General features: G+C 42.5%; 1 protein-coding gene across 5 annotated transcripts in view; it reads right to left on the bottom strand.

The window, feature by feature from the left end:
- The window catches only part of col12a1b (collagen, type XII, alpha 1b), a 104640-nt gene that overhangs the window by 71823 nt on the left and 7296 nt on the right, over positions 1–25521 (bottom strand). For all 5 annotated transcript variants that reach the window (XM_046372281.1, XM_046372282.1, XM_046372283.1 and 2 more), the window contains 13 exons: positions 25258–25401; positions 23843–23902; positions 22547–22810; positions 21996–22160; positions 20214–20387; positions 19429–19719; positions 18179–18781; positions 15663–15941; positions 15293–15568; positions 5253–5522; positions 3366–3632; positions 2020–2212; positions 1165–1289 (listed from right to left, as the gene is read on the bottom strand). In XM_046372281.1, the coding sequence (XP_046228237.1) occupies positions 1165–1289; positions 2020–2212; positions 3366–3632; positions 5253–5522; positions 15293–15568; positions 15663–15941; positions 18179–18781; positions 19429–19719; positions 20214–20387; positions 21996–22160; positions 22547–22810; positions 23843–23902; positions 25258–25401 (3111 nt within the window). The remainder of the gene's footprint in view (positions 1–1164; positions 1290–2019; positions 2213–3365; positions 3633–5252; positions 5523–15292; positions 15569–15662; positions 15942–18178; positions 18782–19428; positions 19720–20213; positions 20388–21995; positions 22161–22546; positions 22811–23842; positions 23903–25257; positions 25402–25521) is intronic.

Below are 25521 nucleotides of genomic sequence, written 5' to 3'. Positions count from 1 at the left end.
CCTTACTGAAACAAGCTGCCCTTTAATTAATGTCATCTTTCATCATCTTTTTAGTTAGAAAACTTTACACACTTTAAAGTGATGGCAAAGCAAACTAACATCACGCTGAACATTTCCAAAGGTCTGGTCATTATAGACGATGTGACTGATGACGTGATTTAATAAAATGTAGATGGAAACAAGCAGAATTTTCTCTCTTCAGTCTCACGTTTTTCATACTTTGTTAAAATAAGAAACTGTAAAAATTAAAGTTAAAGCTTTTAGTAACCTGTAAAGATGTCTGTTTTTGCTACATATGGAGGAGCAGCCGACCACATGGACCTGTCAGGAAGTCTGGACTGAAGCCTTCACTAAGCAGCCTGTCAAGTGAGAGCCGCAGTTTAATATATGAGGATCTCTGAGTGGAACCTCGATGGAACATCCTGGTCGGTTCTCCACTCGGTGGGCACTCGGTCACCACGTCTGCTCCCCATTATGGAAGGGATTCCTGCCCAGGGTCAGGGTCTTATGAGAAGCGTAACATTTTCCTAACTGCATACATTACAGCGGCTGCTAAAGCTCTGGATCATAAAAAAGTCTGTAATTGCAAGCAGAGCCTTTTTCCACTCTTCGTAAAACATAAAAATGGGAAACCTCAACTTTTGCACGACTGAAAAAAAAAAAATCCAAAATATTTGGGCCACAGATACTGAGTTCAATAGTAACTTGTCCTGGAGATACACGTGTGCGGCGACACCATTAAAGGTCAGCGCATCGCGGGCTCACAAACTGGCACATATGTAGCACATGAGGCAGGGAACACGTCCGGTTGGGGCAGTGCTCGTGTTATCACTTCAGCACATGTCGGTTAAATGGCATGTCATTGTGCTGCAGATCTGCAAATGTGATATGAGGGAGGCAAGGAAACACGAGCCAAGCAGCGAAGAATAATTTGTACTAATCATAATCATCTGCGTCGAATTTCAGTCTGTGAGAGAGACAGTGATATTAATTCCGCCTGACAACAAATAATTCAAGTTCTGGCACTAATGTGGGAGACACTTCCATGTCACACCACTCCTGTTATGAAACAACTTGGACCAGAGAGTGTCTGGTCTGCAGGCCTGCTCTTTGGGGCTGCTAATGGAGTGTAGATGATAGTGTGCTGGAGTTATCAGCTTTTACCAGAAGAATCGAGAGGAGGCGGCTCGGGACCGTCGGAGAGGGTCGTCCTCTCCTCCCCTGCCAGAGGCCTACTCAGCCCTCCATCAAACATCCCAAACACAGCGACCGAGTACTTTGTTTCTGCCCTGAGGGAGGAAGGAGACAACTTACATCAGTCTTTCACTATCTCCATTAGAACACTTTAAGGTCAAAAAGAGAAGTCCAGAGTTTGAATAAGTAGCTGTTGTTCTTTCAAATAACTTTTAAAAGTAACAAAAAAACTGCATTTTTTTTACTTGACCTTTATTCCAAAAATAGACATCCACAGTTCCTACAAAATGACTCACATCAGACTGCATGAATCTGCACTAGGAAAAACTGTGTTTGCTTTATGTGTATCAACTGGTAACTCAGGTCCGTACTCTCCTCCTTCTTTTAGAGATGACGGACTGTCTAAATAGTTTCCATTTCCTATTACAACAGGTAAGTATTATAATGTCAACACCATCAGCAAGTTGCAAAACAAATGTTACTGATAACTTGAAAAGACTAAATATTTTGAAGGAACTCTACATTTGCTGTTTGCTTAGGCAAGATCTGTTTATATGAGGTTTACTGTGGAGCGTTGTGAAATGGCTGTTAGGGTACTTCTGTGTGGCCAATAGATGCTCAGGTAGGTCATCACAAGGCTGTTGCCGGGTTGTGGCGGGACATGGGTCAGCGGTGACTCGACTGGCTGCAATGTCGTTATGTTTTCATGTATATGGTTGCTAAGGTCACGATGAGCTAAACAAACATGAGCTTTTCTTGTCGCTTGTCATTTTCTTTAACCTCAAATATTTATAGTTCAGTACTCAGAATACATAAATATGTTACCTGAGTTCCTCTAGAACAACTGTGCTATCGTAGGGACCAACAAGGAGTTCCCCCAGGTCAACATCATTCCCAATGGGGTGAAAGGTCACTTTGTAGCCCCGAACGTCTCCGGGTGCTGGATCCCAGGAGACTCTGAAACTGTGCTTGGTGGGCTCTGAGGTCTGAAGGTTTCTGGGAGCCTTGAAGGGCGACACTGAAATAGAAGAAACCGCCCAGAACTTCAGGACAAACTCAAGCAGAATAAAAGCTTAACTTAAGTCCAACTATTGGCAAAGGTTTTGAAGATGAGCCACACCACATTCAAGCCAGTTTCTCATTAGTCCATAATACAATACCTTGAACCCGGAGTGACTTGTTAAAAAGCCCAGTGTCATGCTGTGTGTTAGTAATGGTAGCGTGTGATTGAGCAGATGTTTAACTGTGGTTTTAGCATTCTATTAAGCCGCTTCTCTGCAGCTCAGCAGCACCTGCAGTGAGAAACATATTCATCTTAACAAGTCGTTTAAACTTGGAAGTCAGTCCTCATTTTTGGTGGAAGACTGGAAAAATTTATTAAACTGTGAATGTATTGCATTGCTATGTAAGTTTGGATGATGCTTGTATATATCTTGTTGTTTCTTGACAATGACAAAGTATAAAGTGAAGTAAAGTAAAAAAATCTGCAACTTGGACAACAGAATGCCATCTGTTTCCAAGGTTACATGACTTGTATTAACATTTCACTTGAAAGAAGTGTTAAATTGTCAAACAACCCAGTCTTCTAAATTTGCTTTGCAATACTGAATTTTGATTTAACAGGAGAACATCCATTGAGATAGAAGTCAGGATAAGGACTTCCAGGCTCACATGAAGTCACTGGTGTCTGGTTGACAAGTGAGACTAGCCTCAAATGAGTGGATGTCCAGGGCACCAAGCAGCAACTCCTTTCAAAGCAAAATACGATTAAAACTGGCACATGCTGACTTGACCTTAAAGGTTAAATCACAAAGATCAGACTCAAGGGTAAAGGAAGTTGAGACCTTTTACATGCTGATGGTTTGCTCCAAATCTGAATCAATTAACTACACACAGAGATCAAGGAACCACATCTGTGAGTTTCTCTGATTCTGGGGAAGGAGGACTAAAAGACAAAGCTCACACCGTCACTTTTAATTTTATACCTGAACTCTGAATCAGGTTTGGGACAACAATCACAGGACTCCCTACAACTCTGAAGATGCAGCAGATTTTTATATTTCATTCCACCAGTGATAATGTTTGAAGAGTGAACTCAAGTTTAAACGTCTTGGTTGAGATGTTTCTGAAGTGTACTGTCTGTCATAGGGTTGAATTATGGACCAACGTACGTGTCGTTCCTACTCCTTGCCTTGCTTTTCCTTCCCCGCGCTTGTAGATGGGATGGACGGTGATGTTGTAAGTGGTCATGGACTGCAGGCGCTTCATGATGGTGGAAGTGGCCGTCCCAGGAACCTTCAGGACCACTTCTCTCCCTCCACCGATGGGAACGTACTTCAGCCGGTAGTGGTTCACCCTGCCCGGCGCCGGGTTCCACGAGACTTTCATGGTGTGTTCGGTCTCGTCCGACACAGTCAACTTTTTATGAGCGGCAGAGGCTGAAAGCAAAAGAACAAATGTTCTGAACCGGATGAAGTCTAAACTCGTCTGCAGCAATCCTGGACTGATCAGCATGAACCTTAAGACTCATATTTTTGCCAACGTTTAGTACCTTTTACATGTCATATATTTTACTGATAATTAAGCTCGAATATGGATGATGACCATGTTGGATTTGTTTGTACATAAATATATGACTTAAAATGTCCGACCACAGTGTTTTAGCTGCCTCTGACAGATCTTAATCTGTCAGTCTTCAGGATGTCCAGGACTACACTCGTACACAATCATCTCCTTCTGGTGGATTCTTCACAGCCTAAACCACGCAGTTACTTTTCATCTGAACCCTAAAAGCAATCATCTTTCCCACTCTATTTTCAGGCCAAGTGTGGTTTCCCTTTATATTCCTTCTGTAACCGTTATGTATTCATAACTGCAGGCATAAGTGTTGAGTAATACCATCAGCTTCATGCCAAAACTAATTGGTTATGAATTAGGCATTTACCCAGAAGTGATCATTTTGGAGGAAATGCTAACCACATTTTCCTTTTCCCCCGAAACAACCGAAGCCCTATAAAATGAAATTAACTTATTCCGATGATTCTGCGAGTGATTAAAAAAAACTTTGCAAGGGAATAATATGTAAATTTAATGATCCCAAGGAAAGTTTTTCAGACTGCTTGATTTCACTATAGCGGAGTTTTATTTGAGGAAAAAAACACGGCGTCCAACTTTTCAATGTGCTGACAGATTTAAACAAATCGGTGAAGGTGGGGAACGATATGAACTGAAATGTGTTTATTGACACGTTGCGTTGTTTTGGGTAGCCTGTTTGTGTGGACTTGGGCCATTTGATTTCCCATGTGTGCATATAGAAGTGTTGTCTGCCAGTGTGTGTTGACATTTTCAGAGTGTGCTTTGTCTCTGATGCCATATGTCAGCGTGGTGTTGGCAGTGCGTCATTCATGGGACACACACGCTGTACCCATATTCCTCTGAGTGTTATAAAGCAGAGCGCAACATGACAAAACTGTCACCATGTTGGTGTTTCACCCAAAATTACGGTTCGAAAAGAATCTAAAATGAAAGCCTTAATTTAAAATTGGACGAGAGCAGAAACGTTATGGGAGAATGTATGATTACGCAAGTTCTGCAATCCTTTTTGTTTTTGTGATAAAAGGAAGTGTTCGATATACTTTGACTCGTATCCGTGTGGCATGTTGTTTTGTAATCGAAACATCATATTTTGTGCCATTTGTGTAAGCTGAGAATATTGTAAAAAGATGGACTGACCCTTCCTGGGCTGCAGAGGTGATGTGAAACTCTGTCACAGTAACTAAAGCCTTCCATTATGGAGACATGAGAGCAGACAAGGTTGGACTGTGAACAGCACGTCACTTTGTACCCGGTGGCAGACAGAACTGTATGGTGAATGCAAGCGAATCAACAGGAATCATTCCAAATGCTGATGATGTCGTTATTCTACGGCCGTCACACTGCACAATCAACATCTACTTCATCATGATTAGTTCAAGTTAAAACTTGTCTAATTTTGGTTTAACTGAACATTTTGTCTCCAGAGCACAATGAGCATCTACAGATGGTCTACAGTCTTTTACCGTCAGTGGTTTCCTGTCCAGTGAGGGGGTCGCTTGATCTATGATCGTAGGCAGCGACCACAGAAACTTGGTAGAGCGTCTCCGGACTCAGTTCTTGTAGCACAGTGCTGGTAACGTCTCCTGGCACCATTTTCTCTCCAGTCTCCTCAGAGAACAGCGACTTCCATCGGACCTGATAGACCTTCACGTTCCCAGGAGCCGCTGTCCAAGACGCCACAAAGCTGGTGTCGGTCACGTCGCTGGTGACCAGGTCTTTAGGTGGGCCCACCTCTGAAAACAACGAGCAGAAGTACAGATTATTATGGCTAAAATGCCTGTGCAAAACAGCGCCCCCACAGCCCCGAATTTCCTCCCACATCACAACAGAAGTTTTAAAAGTCATCTGTGAGTAGGTTTTATATTGTTTAAAGTCTGGCTCGGTTGCTCAAATGTTCTTTCCAGTATTTGACAGTTTTCTTTTAAATCCATCTTCCCTGTAAAACAAAGGAACCATTTGGACGTGCTGGCAGATCAGATTATTTTCTAAAATGGAAACTATTAAAAGGCCATCGAGTGGACAGAAGAACAGAACGACTCGCCACAGCTATAAAGGGCAGAGAGGACTGGAGAAACGCGTGATCTGTTTTAGACTTCTGAGGATATTTTTAAGACTTTTCTGCTTCATTAGTGAGTGCAGAGCACTGGGAGACGAGCGACACGGCACAGGAAACACATGAAACATGTCACGAACCCCATAACTTCAAAGTGTCGACTGAGCCAGCGGGATAATGAGGGAAGAAATCAACAGTAGTTTACTGGACATCTTAACTTCATCAGCTCAGCGGGTCCCTCTGTTTGATATTCACACACATTTAAGTTCACCGGTTCACCTTTCAAGCAGGTAACCTTCAATGAAGCTGCTGTACTGTGGGTTTTAGGAACCTTCAGCATCCTGATGGCTGTTCAGTTTATGACTTGGGTCTCTTATTTGAAGGACAAAAAAGTAAGTAATAACCAAGTACAACTTTGAAGTATTTGTACTTTACTTGTGTGTCATTTTCTGGTTCTGCTCCCCTCTAATATCAACAATGTTTCAAAGGGAAATATTGCACTTTTTATTTCAAAACTTTTATTAGTTATTATTTATGAGTTAGTTACTTTAAAAATCAATATTTATGAACAAAAAATACGAAGCGTTTATAAATTCTAATGTTTTGTTATAAATAAAACAATCCAACAGTAATAGCAAGTAAGACCAAAATGATTAGTTAATTAATCACTTAATTGAGAATTAAAACAATTATTAGTTGTATACAAAATAGTTCAAAATGAGCTCCAGCTCAAGCAACTGCAACAGTGAAATCCTGCTGTTAGGTTAATGCAGGAGTCACAGTCAGCTGATCTGAGGTCAGATATGACAGGACAACAGTCACAGGGGACACTTCACTGCACTCACGACTTCTACTTTGAATACCATAAGTACTTGTTCCTGATCACTTAAAATACATTTTCAATGCAAGACTTAGTCATAGCAGAGTATTTGTACTGTGGTATTAGCAATTAGTAAAAACAATAGAAACAACTGCCAAACAATTAAAATCCAATCCAAACTGCAGTAAAGAATAAATGTCCTTTAATTAAGTTCTCACTGTGCAGCTTCTGATCCTAATCCTTAAACTAACCACAGCTTTACATGTTTTAACGTCTCTCGTCCAACTCTGCAGCCTGAAGACGTGGTGACCACTTTTTAAAGAAATCGCTTTGAGTAGGATGCTTTGAGTAATGCTGCAATCTGACTGCCATTTGTTCAGAACAAGCAGTTATGAGACATCAGTCTTGTCCTTTTGTGACTGCTGCTTCTGTCCAGAAGGAACTCGTTTAACTCTAAGTCAGTCTTAAACTCTCTCTCTAAAATAAACCTGAAGTCTAATTTTAATGATGAAGGGATGGAGTGAATAAGTGACATCACCTTACAAAAATGTGCTGACTGAAAACTGCATTCCCCCCCCCCCCCCCCCCCCCCACACACACACACACACACACACAGCATTGAAGTATTTTCAGAGGTTTTCTTGACTCATATCAACTTTCTGAGCAGCCAAAGCCTCCATAGATCTGTTTAACAAACTGGGACCAGTGGCTCATGTTGCTATAAGCAGAAATACTTTCCTGCACAAACAGAGCAGCACGCTGGAAATATGAATAACAGAAGAAGAGGAGGAGGACGCTCGATATCGAATTATAATCTGTCTTGAGTTTAGAGGAGGTGACAGTGTGTACAGAGGAGGCGCTGGAAAGACTGAGAGGCCAAGTTTCCACAAAGTGATAATTATCACAAAATATCAGAACCAGCTATACAATCAAGAGACTGAGCGTGAAATAAATCACACTGTAGCTTTGGCCAGTCGATACACATAATAAGAGAGAGTAAAACACCAGGCTCTCCAAATGTTTATAGTCAGGAAAACTGTTTGTGGTCTGGATTGAAGACAACAACATTCAGGATACTTCATTTAAACCAAAAACTCTCTGTACAAACTCAGGAGAGCCAGAAAGTCAAAATGTGTGTGTATCTGAGCAAAGGACAACACTGAAAAGACATACGCCTGCATGTTCCCACCAGCTGCTACAGGAAATGTCATTTTGATCTTTTTACAAAAACAAAACATGTGGACAGACGGCGGGAGGAGCAGTCTGTTGGGGAAAACTCTATTTGTAAATTAACTTCTCAAACAGGTTGACAAGCACATCATGACAGAGAATTAAAAAAGGTCAATTTTCTCAGCAGTTCTGTTCAGTTTTCAGTGCTTTATGGTAATCTGCAAAGTGCTTTTCGCAGAGACTCCAACCACGCTTTTAATTTGACAGGCTGCATCTAATTTGAGCTATAAAAACACATCAAACGTTGCGTTACTTCCAGTCTTGGATGGATTTTCCTTCGCTTCACTCGTGTAGATATATTAGTTTATTTTTGTCTGCTATTTCACATGTGCTGCTCAGTTGCCATCACTCACTCCTCACCACACAGACGCCACTGCAGCCACCATTAGCAGGGAGCTGGGAGCTCTCCACAGCTGCCATTTTTTATCTGCTTCAAGGAGTCTCTCGAGGCTGGAGGATTTCGAAAAGAACAGCCACAGACAGCCATCAGATGGAGCATGGAATATCTGGTGCTCGGCAGACGCCACCTCACTCAGACTTATTTTTCCACAACCCACCACGAGGCTAACGTGAACAAAACCACAAGAAATTTAATGCACTTTTGCAGTTACACCTACTGATTCCTCCATCTATCTGTCTGTTGTGTATCATATCATTATCATTTGGGTTTACATGACAGCTTACTCAAAATCAGAGTGGTTTTAAAATGCTGAATACATGCAGGAGAAGATTGCGACCTTAAGTTTAAAAGTATGCGTGTCCATTTATAATAGTATTCTCAAAGTGTAGTCAGGGGAACAAAGTGAAACACTGAAGCAGCCATGACAACGCTGCAAGAACCATTTGCTGAAGAAGATTGTTTGCTAAAATCAAAAGCTCCAAAACACACTCACTCTTCCAGTCACAGTGGAAAGTTTCTTGGCTTCTTACTTTAAAATAAACTTGGCTACTTCACATGTTCCATCTACCATCAGACATTTAAAGCAGCTTGAGCGCAGAGAGGCCTGCGGCGTTTCGGGTGCCCCAGACGACAGGAAAGAAAGCTGGCTCTTCCATGTTTGCCCATTCATGCAGTTGAAGGGAATCACTGTGTTGGTTCAGAAGGGGCCCTGACCGAGTGTGAACCTGCCGTGACATCGTCCACTGGTTTGTGGACTACCGTTCTGAAGCATTATGGCTGTCGCCATCCTGTTCGTTGGAAAGTGGCCATATTTGGTTGAGGGTGAGGCGCTGAGGAGGCCATTCTGATTGGATCTGACTGAGAACCCGAGGACATGCTGTGGTAGTCACTTGTCATTCAGAGAGTAGCCCCGCCCTAAAGCGTGCCCTGCGTTATGGTCTACTTTACACAAAATCTGACCATAATTTAGCAAATTCAGGATTCAAGATTCAAGAGTCTTTATTGTCATTATGCAAGCATAATGAAATTTTGTGCAGATTCTCAGCTTAAAACACACCTATAAACAGCAGCAAATAAACACAATGCTGTAGTGATGAAGACTTGAAGCTAGCGAATGAGACCATAAGCTCATGAGGAAAATGTTTACTGAGGTCATAAATCAACTGAGAAGTTATCATTTTTCATACTCATCTTTTCATATACATTACAAACCACTGTGCAGTCTTTTGCTGTTCGATAAACTCACGGCTCCATGTTTCAGACCAGACTTCCTGGATTCCCATCAGGACCTTCAACAATACATCCACACCATAAAAAATGCAAATAAATGTGTCCCCTTGCAATATATCTGTTCAATCCCTTGAGCAGAAGATTTAACTAAAATATCTTCCATAATATTTTATAGGTCATTGGTCCCCAAACCCGTAGTGCCGTAGGGAAATATCTTCACAGCCAGTCATGTTCTTTTCCCCTGTATAATTTTTATCACCTTCATGTGACAATTGAACTGAAATGTTCACTCTTTCAACACGACTCTAAACTGGAAACTAAACTGTCGGCCAGCAGAGTCTCAAGAATACTGAAAAAGTTTTAGTTTTAGCCAAAATCTACGGCCAAGCTGGAAGGTTGGACCTCGTCATATATTCAGAAAACAAGCCCGAACCTCGATTTAACTCCAAACTCAATCTCACCTGCTTCACCACTTGGTAATGAAAGTCACCTTAGTATGAAGGACAACATGAAGCTTGTGAACAGAAAGGAAAACGAGTGAGGAAAACCTCCCCAGAGGCAGCCAATCAGTCCAGTTTCATTTGTCAAAGTGACTGTATAAATTCTAAGATGCACTGTCATCACTGTGATTCCCTTTTCTCTCCAGTTTCCAAAGGTTTTCCATCCCACAGCAGCATCACACTGCACTGGTCCAACAATCAGGAAGTCCTGGTTCATGTCAACTTTTTGGGGTCTTTCCAAATGAGCGTTAAAGTTTAGGACTTGGTGAAAAAAGCCAAAAGCAGCAGCAGTAGTGCCTTTATATATCTGCTGTGGACAGGTTTACACCAAACAACTGAGTGAGCTAGACCACATTTATACAAATGTCATTTGACTTTATCCTGGAATCTACTATGCCATTGTTTGAACAAACTGGGAAAGGCTTGAGTCTCTCTGTAGCATTTATGCAGTAGTTTGGGCAGCGACATGAATTTGATATATCACAGAAAACATTGTAAACCGCTGATTTTGGCATGAAGCAGAGTTTTCCATTTTAGCTCCCATTTGGTCGTAAACAGAAACCTCTTGCGCGCAAACGAGGCCCCAGTGAAGCTTAACGTGGGCTCTTACTGTACAGTAAGAGATTTTACAGTAAGAGAGAGTGAGCTCACTGGATTTAATGTAGCTGCAGCATCGGTGCAGCTGAGCTTTCCTACATGTGAGGGAAACAAAGGTAACGAGGAACCTCCTACCAGATGTCTCTCATGTGGACCAACACCAGGGGATGTCTGGTAGGGGGGTCTTACCAACACACTGAACCAGACTGTGAATGCAATGCAACAAAACAAATGCACTGTGCTGTGGCAGTGCAGGCCTGACCACCTGAAGCTTCAGAAAGAAAGAAAAACAGCAGAGGTTGCACTGACTGCATGACTCTGCGACCGGGGAGACATCTGGAAGCTGTGGACACCACTATTAAATTCCAGGCAAGCCCTCACAAGGTGAAAAGAAAGACAGCAGCAAAGAGACAGAGAGAGAGTGGGAGAATCACATGAAGACAAAGAAAGACAGACAGAGAGAAAAACAGATTAAGGGATAAATTAGAATTAAAGAGACACGGAGGTGAGATGGGACACATAAAGGTGAGACAGAGAAACGCAGACACATGGAGGTGGACACATAAACAGACGGAGACAGACAAAGGAATGAGTCAGTCCTCCCTGCTCCTCCTCACCTTCCAGCACTGCTCTCAGCTGGCTTACATTCCTGTCCGGTCTTGTTTGTCTTCACCTCTCAGCCTGTGTGGCTGACGGCTGCGTCCACTCTCACCTCCCACTGTTACTGCAGCTTCATCGTAACGCGTTCAGCTCCACCGCGAAGCCATCGCTGCTGCTTTGTCTCAGTGGTCATGTGTTCCTTTCACTTTGTGGGCATTTTGCCTTTACAGGAAAGGAGCCAAAAAGATTTCATCCCCAGATGAAATCAATCAAGAGTCAGCACGACATAAATTATGTCATCTGTCCATGTCTGTAAGGGTCTGCAAGTGCACGCAGTCCAATATTTTTTGGTCCATATGTGTCCAGCTGACAAACGTGTGTGAACACATCTCTGCATGCTGACACACACGACGACTGATGCTGTCCAAACTGTTTGTGCGTCCACCCAGCTTTACAGACTCATCTTACAGGAAACGTCTGACAGCTCATACCTCCACTGATTAGAGGGTCCTAACGAGGGCTGTGCACGATGAGTTGACCTGTTGTTTCAACGCTCCCCTCGTGATTTACTGACATCATCAACACTGAAATGTCACGTCTTCACAGCCACATAAAAATTAAGCCACCTCTTTTAATGTACACAAGATTTTTCAGACAAGCTTTAACCTTACAGACTAAACTTGACTGCTTTCTTTACATAAAACGCGTTAAAATGATTACCTCCTCTGCTTGTTTTAACCTCAAGCTGAAACCTTTGCTGATTATTTTGATTAGCAGATGGTTAGGAAAGCTCGGAGAATAACCAGAACTGAACCCAACACCTGCTTTCAATAACAACTCTGGTCTAAGATCATTTTTCTGTTCGCACTCTAAAATCCCACACAGCATCAGAAACTCGCTCCTTTCTTCAGCATGCACAGATATTTCCATCATTTGGATCAATATTAACCAGTCATGTTTCAATAATCAGCTTGCCCGCCCTGAATCTCTGTGAAAGTTGTCTGTACACATTTATAATCCATTTGTTGACTTTTCTCAACACTATCTTCGTGCTGACACTCTGATCCAGAATCCCGTATGTCTTGGCCCATGAATATGAAGCACATTCTTTGTTAACTCGTTGACTTTTATCCTCCGCTTGTACTGTTCATATTTTTACTGCTTTTGTCCTCACTGCGGTACAGCAACAGAGTCAAAAGGCTTTCATTGCTCTTTTGGTTAATAATAACTGCACTGATTATCAACCATCATTCAAGACAAACATTCTCTGGCTTCAGCTTCTCAGATGTGACAATTTTCTACTGCTCTTTGTCATACATGAGAGTTGACAAATAATCAGAAGATTAATCAAGAATGAAAATAACTGTTCTATGACGTGTTTCTCTATGACATGTTCAATGACATTTTTGATTTTGTCCTAACGTGTTTGCCATAGTTGTGCAGTTCCTCAGTTCACATAAAGTTTCATTTACAAATAATAAAATGGGGATTTATTTACAGCCCTCCTTCACTGTGTTTGTTATCACACTGCAGTAACGAGGGGTTTGACCCTTGAAGCCCCTCTGGATATTTAAAGTAGAATCACATGAATCACAAAAGCCAGCCATGTTCAAACACAGACTTGTATTAAATGTTTGTTTTAAGATCTCTTCTGATAACTTGGTCGTCTTCCAGGGTTTAGTCACAGTAATTAGAGTAAAAACCTCAAACATTAGTTGTGAGCCTGTTGAGCCAAGCAGTCATAATAAAAACAGAGTGATCGCCTAATCTGGAGGATCAGCAGGTCAAAGCGGCTTATCAGGACTGACATGGAAATAATGTTGAGCTTTAAGTTGCTGATGTGTTTATTCTGTGACTCCACATTAGCAATGAAAAAGGACATTAAGACACTTTGATGTGTATTTAAACATTGTCTTTGTGCATTACTAAAGTTAATTTTATGTCACAAATCAAGTCAAGATTTTAGTCAGAAAACTGATATAAAAGATGAAAAAGCTGGAACGAATGGAGTGAATGATTAGTATTGTAGATATTCGACTTATTTAACATGATTGCTAAAACTGCTGTGAAATAATTTTAAATGTGAATCATCTAATCATTTCAAAGCCACATACTACTGAAGATCAAACAAAAAACATCCATGTAGCAGTGGCTCTCGACCTTTAACGTGATCTACCAGGTCTTTAATGGAGACTACTGACATCCCCACATACACACACACAACTTATGAAGCTGCGCTCTCATCATTTAGTGTTTTCCAGTCTCCATGTCGCTTTTCATGACCTTCAGTGGCCTTTGTGCTGAGCAGGGATTTTTCCAGAGGCTTTTCAGTGATGAAAATAATTAGCATACGTCTGATTTTTAGAAGCAAAAACTATATTGACACATTCTCCTGCAATATCTGCATGGACCAGCACAGCGAACACTGAGATAAGCAGGCAGACACACTCAGTCTGCCTCTGAACCAGACACTCAACTGCAGTCGCTTCAGTTGAGCTGCACAGTAGAAAAGTGTGTTTGTACTGGGCAGCTACCAGGATCTGAATCACCTTAAGCAGGACGTGTTCACACCATTTGACTTTGAAAAATGATTGTTGAAATAACGCAGTGACTCATGTGCCCTCCTGGTGTTAACGCACACTGCTGAGTGTTACCGTTAAGTGCTTCACTGTGGCATCTGCCTGATGTTGTGATTTTCCTACTTAGTGATGAAATTTGACTTCTTTTTCCCCTAACAAGGAGCAGAGTAAAGTGTTTCCGAGTGGCTGCTGTAATGTGCTTTTGTCCCACCGCAGGACGTGTGGAAAAGTCTGCAAACAAAAGGGCAACTCATGCACACCCCCAAGGCCCCGCATCAATTCATAGTTTTGAGATAAAGTCATGGCACAGTAAACACTGTAATGGGAACAACATTGTAAGTCATACAGGGGATGGAAAAACATAAATCCATCTGAGAGCCAGCTGGGTGTTTCATGTCAGAGTTGCAGGCTGGGATTAATCCTGCCTCTTTTCATAAACTGTCAGAAATACAAAAAAACCAAGAATCCACCTCAGACGACATGCAGCTGCACCGTCTGAAGGAAGAACCAGGAGGGGAACGGCACCCTCACACACGGGAAGAAACGCTGTTGCTACACAGGAATATAATTTGTTTACTTCCATCCGTGTCCTCAGCGTTTTGGCTCAAGGGCGATAGTTTTCTGAACACACATAATTCCTCCTCTACAAGTGCTTAAGCTAACAGTCCCCAGCAGAAGCTTCTCCATGACAAAGATCACAAAATGCTACCATCCAGAGGCTGGAGGGTTGTGAACGCTCCTCCACTTTCCTGCTTTTTTGTTTATCGCCTACGAGTACATCTTGACCCACTTCTATTTCCCATCGTTCTGTGCTTCCGTGTGTCTTTCATTCCTGTCTCTGTAAGGCAGGACAGACCTGACGAGGAGCCCGATGGGTGGCAGGTTGCACTAACACTGCAGACTTCACTTTCCACTGGGGTCAAGCATGTGTGGACTCCTCGCACTCCCAGGCAGTTTTGGAATGAAAGCAAAATGAAAGTGAAGGCCAAATGGCAGAGGAAGACCTGCTTTTTAAAAAGCAAAAAAACCCATTGTGGACAAAGAAGGTCAGTGAGGATGGAGAATAAAGTCTTAACTTATTTCCTTTGTGGTCTTTAAATGACACAAATGGTCGGAACTTGGACTCAGAATGTTTTCTTCATCCAACATCTTTGTGATTTAAAGGAGCAATTAGATTTTTATAGTTTTTACTGTCCCGTAGCCCAAACAAAATGATCACAAGACATCTGCAGGCACCTGTTGTGGATCAGAAGAGGATACTTCAGAGCTTAACTTCTGGCCCAGAATCTGTTTTGGAACAAAAATCTGCCACCTCCAAACCCTCATGATCTGCTGATCATTACCTTTTAACCCTCTGAATCCTCAGCTGTTTGCACTACAACCATGGATATCTAACAACCAACTGGATTACTTTTGATACTGCAGAAAAACTTTTCTGCTTGATGGTCTTTGGAGCTTCTAATTTATAACAGCAAAACATGAAGCTATGGTTACCTTCTTTGGTGGTGCCGTCTGTCTGTAGTGGCACTCCGGAGCCAGACTGGTATTCAGGAAGGACGGTGACGCGGTAGGTGGTTTGAGGACGAAGCTCCCGCAACACCATCGTTGTCTCGGGGCCAATAGTGGTCGTCTCCAGTCTCGAGCTCTCGTCCCCAACAGGCTCGTAGGTCAACCGGTAGCGAGTGACGGCTCCTGGAGCTGGCTGCCATGATACTCTGAAGCTGACTGTGGTCTCTTCGGATACTCTTAGGTTCTGCACAGGGCCTTGCTCTGCAACAAATGTGAATAAATCAGTTCTTTTTTCTGCTTCTTTTTGCCAGCTTAAATAATAAAGGTGAATGTACTGAGTGACCATATTGAATACCTTCTACAGTGGTCTCATAGCCAGTCACAGGCAAGCTGTTCCCTCTCTGGTACTGAGCAAAAACTTTGACTTCATAGCGGGTGAGCGGGGTGAGGTGGGGGAGGAGGGTGGTGAGTGTGTGTCTGGGCACAGACATGGACACGTAATGCCCATCGCTGTCATCTTCAGGCTTGAACTGAACCAAGAAGGACTCAACAGTGGTGGCATTGATCTCCCAGGAGACCCTGAAGCTTTTGGGGCCGACCTCAGAGAAGGACAGGGCGCTCGGCTGGACCAGGCCTGGACAGAGCGGAAGGCAGAAAATTAAATCCTGATTTTGATCTTTTTTGTTTGTTGCACATATACAGCTGCAGCCTGTTCTTACTCTAACTTATGTTGTCCTGATGTTTTAACATCAAAGATCACTGTGTGATTTTTACTTTCAGTGACATTAGGGACACTTATGATTAAGCAGAAAGCAGCAGGACAAAAGCAACCATCAAGGTTAAGAATGTTACGTTGTCATGTCTCAAGTAAATATAACTGTAAAACAAATAAATATATTAATATGTTATGACAAAGATATGAAGGACAAATATTCAACATCTCAGCAACATTTAAACAAAATGAGACCAACACCACCACCAGATTTGGGGTTAGACCCCACATGACCCTGATTAACATAAGTCCCCAGTTTATCTTAGCTTTCCCTACCATAAAACAGTGAAGATGAAGGTCAATGGCAGAAAAGACACAGATCACCAAAGATGATGCAAAGTGAGTGAAGCCTTTATCTTTGATAAAGGCTATCTTTTTATCTTTGAAAAGTGGGTTTGCACTGTAGAAAAACAACCGTTCAGCAAAAGAAAACAGCAGCAAAAGCAGGAATCCAGAGGGCAGAAGGGCTGACCCATATGTCACTTAGTACAGATGTTCAACCTACACCCAGTGTGACAGCTGCATCACTCAGACAAACATCAGGGTGGCTGCTGTGAACCTCCCCGCTGAGGAAGCGTTTTTTAGCCAGCAAGTTGCATGGAAGCTGTGAGTGTGCTGCTCATTCAGGCTCCTGAACACTTCTACCCGCTGGCATCTAGTCATCATTATATAAGAATTATATAATCTGCATTCAAATCTGGTGTGAGTCACATTCCACACTGGCACATCTAGAAGCTGCTTTTGGCAAAGTAACAGAGTGATTAATACTGGGCTTTAAGTGGGTGAAACAGCAAGTAAGTGCTGGTTGCTTGTTTAAACTTGACTACCAGATGTTCAGGGGATGGCTAATGATTTCAGCACAAAAAACGCATTTCACAGTCAACTTTTGTTTACAGGTAAGTGACGGACAACACGCCTGACACTCTTGATTGTCCTGATGTGCTAAGAAGCGAGCCATCTGGTGCATCGGCAAGCTTTAAACAAATGCTAAGAAATCTCTGCAACAACTATCTGACCCAGTTCTAATATTTCCACATGCAGGAACTCTCTCTGCCCTTGAAAGATCAAAAGGTGGACATGTGTTTAACACATTGAGGCAAAGAGGAGGGCTCGGGCTGAAATAGACACGCTTGGAAAAGTGACATGAAAGTAATTGTGTGCATATGGACGACAGTATCCTCCCCCTAATATAGGATGGTGGAGTCTGAGGGCTACAGAAATTAATTGTTGAAATGTTGGTTTAATCACTGCAAATGTTCTAAAGCGTAACAGCTGACTGAAAGTCCTTATTAAACATGCAATAAATAAAAAAAATCTTCAAATTAATTTGCTGAGGCCACTCACTGATGAAAAGCATTCATCACTACAAAGTATACATATACTTATTGTATTAACAAAACTCAGCACTTGTATGGACTGGCGGCGGTTCAAAAGGAACAAGATAAGCAAGATCTATGAATGTTGGCTAGTTCATATGAAACAAGGAGTTATTTCACATATTTCTGTTGTTTTACATCATTGTGAGATGATGGGAACAACCTTTTCACCTTTTTTAGATAAATTAGTGATCACTTCGTAAACAACTTCAAAAGAATATTCTGATAGTCTGGTGCGCCATGGTTGGTACAAGCTAGCTTGTTCCACTTAGCATAAGTCTTACCGTGGAACAATCCTTCCCACTAGAAACAACTCCCAGTCTTCTACGTACAATTAAGAGTATACTTACAATAATAACAAACTCTAATCACTGCCTTAAATGATGGAAATTTATCGAATACAAGGTATTTTCCAAGCACTGGCACAAATCTCAGCTGCTACAGAATCAGTCACTCTTTGCTTTGGAAAGCCCCTTACAATTTAATAACCACGGCTTAGTAATTAGCAATTCATACTTCACGCCTCTACAACCTCTACAACAACAGTTAAACAGAATTTGGTTTCTCTTCTGACTGAAACAATATGACAAGAATCAACCCACAATCTGACGCAAACCGGAACAGAACTGCTAAAACCTGAACTGTGCCCAACCCTAAAACACCAGCAGATTTTTCAAAAGACGCTGAACAAAGTAGCGCGAAGACTGACGCATTAATACTTACTTCTCTGGCTGATGACATAATGTTCTTGCTCAATCCTCAGGCAGATGGACTGTGTGAGTTCTTTGGAAATCCTCTCGAAGGCATCAAAGTCCTCAACAGTATACACGTGGGTGTCTGCAGGCGTATTGGCGATGGCCTCCAGCTCAGATCGTACAGCATCCTTAACGCCCACCGCAAAGATCTCCACGTCAGAATTCCTCAGCCTAGTGGCCGGCTCCTGGAATGCGTCGGACGACTTCCCATCAGTGATCAGGATAGTGACGCGGGGAACGTTGGAGCGCGCCCCTCTGTTGACCTGAAAGATCTTGTCTCTCACATAGGTCATGGCCCTGCCGGTGTTGGTGGACCCGCCGCGGTACGGGAAAGTCCTCACAGCCCTGACCACAGCGTTCAGGTCATGGTGAGTGTTCAGGTAGAACTCGGTGTGGGGGTCCCTGCTGTATTGGACCAAGCTGATCTGGACCTTATCTGGCCCAATGTCAAAGCTGTTCACCAGCACCTCCAGGAAAGCTCTTACTTTAGCAAAGTTAGCCAGGCCGATGCTGTAAGAACCGTCAACCAGGAGGACAACATCGGCTTGAACGTCCACTCCAAGGGAACATTCTGGATTGGAAAAACAAAAACCACATGTTGGACATGAAGTCTGTAGGAGCAAGTCTGAAATGAAATCTTATAAATGAAAGATTGCCAACAGGGAACTATCATAAAAATGGCATTTAATTGCAGCTAACGGCAGACTTGGTCTGATGTGACATATTCGCGTTCTTTTGACTTTTGAGGCACTAAGTATTATTGAGCACCAGATTCAATGAGCTCTCGATGAGACCTGACTTTCCAAGTCATAATTAAGACGTGATGCAAATGGTATTTACAAGTTGGAAACCAGTAATTATGTTAACTCTCATATAACACAAACAGGGTGTCAGACTGCTTTTAAGGATTTTAGAACAGCTGAAAATATGGCAACTATAATCCCTATACCTTAATAATCATCATTTGTTTAATCCATGAACAAACAGACGCATAAAGACAACGATTTGTGGCTCCAGAGGAGGAAGCTAAGTTAATCACCTCCTGGCTGTGGCCCAAACCTAACACAAAGACATGAGAGAGGCACTGATCTTATCATTCGACTCTTGGCAAGAGCGATAACAAGCATGTTGTCCTGCATGTTGAATTATTCCTGTAAAGTGATCTGGTGTCATGCGTCTTCTGCATTACTGGCACATTTTACACAACGTCGTACTCACCCACTGACACTTTAACTGGCTCTGTCTTCTGCATGATGGTGATGGGCTCGCTGGGCGTCAGGCCCCTCAGGGCGTACAGACTGATCTGGTACTCTACATCTGGAGACAGATCTCCGACTATCGCCGAGGTCTGGCCCACGCCCACGTACAGCTCCTGCCGCTTGCTGCCGGCCAGCATGGGGATCATCTGCACCCTGTATCCTGAAATCTCTCCGATGGAGGCTTCCCAGGTCACCCGTATGGACTTTGAGGCCACCTCCAGGACTTGGAGGTTAGAGGCTGGCTCAACGGCTGCAAAAAAATCCAAATCAGACTTTTGGGTTATCTGAATTTCTTTGTGCAATAAATGTGTATGAATGGTCTTGATGGTGTTGGTGCAGAGCAAGAATCGCATGAGAAGATTGATACCACTCTCATATTTGTCTGTTAAATATGAAACTTGAGGCAGCACATGGCCTGGAAGAAGACAGAAACAGCTAACCTGACTTTGTGCAAAGAATCACGGATCAAACTAACCACACAGAACATGCTAATAAGAGAGCTTTAGTGATGCTGGAGGGTGGATTTTATTACCTTTGGACATAGCCAGGCTCAAGCCAAGCTAACCCTCTTCTGACTGTAGCATCTTACATGGTGTTACAGACATGAGAGAGGTTTTAATCTTCTCATCTAACATCCAAAGTTAGAAATAAGTTAAAGCAAATGAGTGCATTTCCCAAAATGCTTGAGACAGAAGATGCAAAAAGGAAATGGTTTTGAGGCATTTTTTCCACATCACATCTCACCTTCTTCTCCGCTGGCGAGTGAGCTGAGTTGATTGTCCACACCGGCGCACACCTGAGTAATGAACTTTTTCTGCACATTCTTGATCACGTTAAAGTTGGCGACACTGTAGATGTGATTTCTGTGAGGTGTGGAGGCCATCAGCTTCATCTCCTCTTCATCGGCCTGTTGCACACCTAAAATGGGCAAAGGCAGAGGTCAGAGGTAAAGGGTCTATAAACACTGCATGAAATGAGCCATCTATAAATCTGTGAAGTGTAACATTTGTTTTCCACGTTAGCGTGTTTAAAGACCTCCAGCTGGATTCACCAACAGTCGACAACAAAAAGGGCAAGTCAGCTTTTTTTTATTCTGCTCTGGCAGGAAAGTGTGACAGCAGTGCCAGTAAATATGAAACTGGTTGGGCTTCGTTTTACGATGGCGAGTTTTATAATTCTTTTGTAACATTTTGACATTGTAAGCAAAGCTGTAAGTCTTACAGACAAGAGTTTATTCAAGGCTTAAGTCCAAAATCAATGTGAGTTCTCTGATCGACAGAAGCAGCAAAGTATTTTTACTGCAATATTGTACGTCACAGCAGTTCTGTACTTCATTATTTCTACCGTAGGAGGCTTTTTCAGATTTTCCTGACATCTGATGTTACTGGTTACTTCATAAATTCAGATTTTTACATGAACTGTGAGCATAAGATAACATCAAATAATCCTGATTTAGCTCTTTCCCTGTTCGTTCCATGCTTCTTTGCTTTCTTTTCCCCTCCCTTTTCCATGATTTCATCTATTTATTTCTTTAATTTCCCACTTCTTTCCATCTGCCCTTCCTTCCTTATGTCTTCCTTTCTCTCCTTCATCACATATCTGACAGAATGAAAATACCTAGAGCTGATGAGAGATGAGAACACTAAACTCCACACTACTGTCTTGTCACGTCTGCACTTTACTGTTGATGTCAGACCGCAATACTCTGAAAAGATCCTACGTACTGCATACTCAAATTTCACGTTTTTGTCGTTCCTGTTTTCTGAAACAATTAATCATCAGACACTGAATTGCTGTTTCTGTCTTTATAAAGGTTTATGGACTGAGAATCAACCAGGAAGATTCATGTCAGTGTGTCCAGGACTTCAGTTTTCCCGTTAATTGCTATATTAGAACGTTGTGAGCACGAAAAGACCCCCAAAACCAACATCATGTTCCTCAGTGTTTCACATGAAAAATATGCTTCATCAAATACATCTTTAACAAATTTCACAACTCAAATGTTAGTGACTTGGGTCAAAATATGGCTTTAACTGAAGCTGAAAGCAAGCCAAGCGCATCGTCGATTTGAGAAACTCCACCACCCTCAGCCTGATAAAAAAAGCCTGAATGACTTGCAGAAACGTGAGGCTGCCGGGGTGTTAATCCTACATGTTATCAGCTTCACTGGCAAAAACTGACAGCAAAGGTCAGCTTTCACTCAGCAATTTTCAATCAGCGAGCAGTTTTCAGAGGCCGCAGAAGATGAGCTGTTATTACTATTTATCCAGCAGCCCTCTTAACACCATAGCAACGGCCCACTTTTGCTTCTCCGTCCTAGGACTGTGGAAAGTTTGACAGTGAAGCAGAAGCATAAACATGCATAGAACTTGCTATCACTCGCTGGTGATGTCAACGATGAAGGAATTTCACCTTCTGTTTTTGCATCACCTCAAGCTGCTGTTGTCAGGAGCGACTGTTAAAGCCATTAAATACGGAAGGAAAATGTAAGATGTGGAATGTAATAAACTTGTTCTGGCTACGTACCGAGGACAAAGATCTCCACCCCCCTGTTCCTGAGCTGCTTGGCATAACTCGCCACCGAATCCTCAGACTTGCCATCTGTGATGATCACCAGCACTGTGGGAAAACCCTTCCTGGCGCCTGCCGCCTCGGTGAAAGTGTTGGTCAGGAGGTAGTTGAGGGCATCGCCTTCAACAAAGAAACAAGCAGTGTGAAGCTTTAAATTTTTCTTCATTATAGTGACTGAACAGAAACATAACCCCAAAAGAAGAGAGTTTATGGAAACCTTCTCAGTTTATGAATTGAAGTTGAAGATCAGGGGAAAAAAGAACAATGAAGTGACATATTTTTAGATTTTCATTTGATGCGCAATACGGGATAATGAGATAAATAGCAACAGTTTGATTTAGAAAAAACATCAGACTGGTCCAACAAGTTTACAGGCCAATAAACTGCTGGGTGGCTTTTTGGGTGTGTAATAAGTCCATTCTTCATGAAAACGCAACTAAACAGCAAAAATTCTGAAAGCTAAAACTAAGCAAAACTCATGAACAATATGTACATTAACGAAGTACCTGTCCTGGTGTCTCCTCCTTTGTACGGCAGCGAACCGATGGCTCGCAGAAGTGCCGGTCGGGTCAGGTGTGTGTTCAGGTTGAACTCTGTTCGTGTGTCGCTGCTGTACTGAACCACGCCCACCCGGGTTTTGTCCTCTCCAATCTGAAAGGCGCTGGCGGTTGCTGAGATAAAGTTACGGATGTATTTGAAGTTGGGCCTGCCTACGCTCCAGGAGCCGTCCACCAGGAACACCACGTCGGCGATGGCGCTCAAAGAGCATTCTGAGAAGGAGGAGAGGAGACGGATAGACAGATGAAGATGACGAAAACATCTAAAGCAATGTGTGGCCTTCATTTTGTGACGAGGTTAAGAAATTTAGTCAATACGCCTCGTGTGTGCACATGCATGATTCCTACAGATTGTTGGTGTCCTCCAGTCGAACTGGAAAGTCAGAATTCCGAGTTGCAAGCGGGAAACTTAACCGGATTTTAACAATAATGTACACAACATTTTGCCAAACCAAAAGTAATAAAGGATTTTTGCAGAACTGAGGTTCTGCCAAGTTGGTTTCATGATCCCATACATGCTCAATGTTGATATGGCATTGATGCAAATTAATGAGATTTGCGTGTATTTCATAAAAGGTCTGTATTACTCAAGATGAGCTTGAGCTCATTATTCATTATTTTCTGGTTGTTTGAGAATCCTGTCTGGTCACACTGGATGTTGAATCCGACTGTACTGTTGTAGGTAAGGTACACAACTTTCTGGGAATTTCATTTAGACTTTCCTCTCATGAAAAGAAGGAAAAATCAGCACAAGCTCGTCATCCTGTGCAGAACTGGGCCAGACCAGCAGCAGCAGCAGCAGCAGCGCTCTTGTAAATCAGCATCTGTAATGGTTTCCACTTCTCTCAGCACTTCAGGGCTGGGCTCCTCACAGCTCGCTCCCCCAGCTCCAACAGCGGACTCCTGCCCCACCTACCACCCCTGCACTGAGCATGTGCAGCTTCCTCTGCTCTGGCATAATTGGTCGGCAGGGGACCAAACCGATGACCAAATACTTCAGAGATTTATGGAGGCATAATTTTGATTATTGCTATACAATGGGGTGTTGTGTGTTGGGAGCCTCCCATCGCTGCTGACCTCAAGCTGATGGACGCCGCCCAGCAGCGAGGAGGAAAGTTCAAGGACAAAAAGTGGAAAAGTCGAAGAGGTACAGCAAAGACTTTAACGCTTGCTGCTCACTATCTTAGCAGTGAGTGAAACCCTTCCTCAAATTAAGGTTTAAAGTAAATGAACAACAGGACTTACTGACTGAATCGGAAGCGTCTGGTTTCCTGGAGGTTCCGCTCGTGCTGCCACTTGACTCAACTGAAAGACAACAACACAATCGTGTGGTTACAAAAGATAGAGACAATTCAGGTCATCTATTCTGTTGGGAAAGAATCCTCAAAAAACACAAATCTTGATTGAAATAGCATGTTATGAACTATTTTCTGTGATTAACAGTTTCTTCAACAAATGGCAGACTACTCAAACTGCATGTAAACGCGCCTTTTGTTTCCATACATGAGATTTATTCTCTCATCTGATGCTTTTTGTGCAACATTTCCTGCTTGTAACAAAAGTGCAAAATGAGCTCCCAAATGGCAAAACTAACGAGTCATTGTTTCTGACAGATTTCCAGGGAATCTCTGGAGCTCAGATCATCAGTGTTTGCAGCAGCGCCAAGCAGGCGTCCACCAAACTCCTGCCATGATGTTAGTGAAGACCTCACTCACGGCTGGAAATCTGGGTCACTGCTCACTGACTGATCCATGTGTAATGTCAAAAGAGAATTTAACATTTACTGGACTTTTGTGTCTTTTAACCTTCTGCTTTTGAGCTGCTCATCTTTTCTTGTCTTATCTATAGTCTGAAGGCTGAAAGCATTGTCAACTAAACTGTATTTCCCAAACCTAATGGCTTGTGTCCCTTTCAAATGAAGTAATTCTGACCTTTTACCAACAGACCCTGCAGTGGATATGAATTGCAGACACATTCTTCACAAGAGTAAAGGAAATATTTGAAGAAACTAAGAAGAAGCAAACAGAATATTATGTAACAAAAATCTAAGCTTTTAATTGTCTTGTGGCCCATCATGTTTAACTTGTGACCCTTTGGAGGTGCAGCCTGTGAGTCGGGAACCACTGAACTGAACAGGACACTCGGCCTCTTCCATATTTCACAAATATTTTTATTTCAAAAACATACTTTGAATTCATGCTGCTATACCTTATTCCTCTTTTTTTCCTGCTTGTCCAGTTTTGTAATTTTTGATTAAAGTCATTTAGTCAAAGCCTTATTCCACATTGCAGAAATAAAGCTCTTAAAAAACCTTAAAAAATCTCATTTTGTCTTGTCAAAGTGCCTTTCCAAAAAGAATTCAAAATATTGAGGTTCAAAGTACATTCTGGATCTGGGAAACAGCAGAGAAGAAAACAAAGTCGCTATAAGATCGGCGCAGTGGCACATCATAAGAAATGGATCTTATGCTGAGATTGTTTTGTCAGTTGCTGTTTCCACGTTTCAGAATGAAATTTTTTTGAAATCTTTAGTTTGTTTTTTGGACTAAAGCAGGTCATCGTCACGGTGACTAGACCAGCTGCAGACAGGCTTTGGTAGAATCTGATTGGATGTCTGGTGCTAATTTACACGCACACACACTCAGGTACACAGTGACTCACGTGTAATCTGGCCGGAGATTGGCCGACTCTGCTCTGATCCAGCAAACGCAGATATCGTTACAACATAATCCACATCTGCACTCAGGTCTGAGATGGAGGTCTTAGTCGCAGATGCAGGCAGAGTAAATTCTTTAGTTGGTTCTCCTGCAAGAATGCACAGAGTCAGAGGGAAGCCATTAGGAAACTATTGCATTACTTCATTTCTCCAAGAGTCAAAACCTGATTCCGACTGCTGACCTGAGGACTGGAAGAGCCTTGTAAACA

Source organism: Scatophagus argus, chromosome 19 (genome assembly GCF_020382885.2).
Source record: "Scatophagus argus isolate fScaArg1 chromosome 19, fScaArg1.pri, whole genome shotgun sequence".
Taxonomy (NCBI): domain Eukaryota; kingdom Metazoa; phylum Chordata; class Actinopteri; family Scatophagidae; genus Scatophagus; species Scatophagus argus.
The sequence above is the reverse complement of the archived record's forward strand: the minus strand, read 5'-3'. Positions and strand labels throughout refer to the sequence as shown.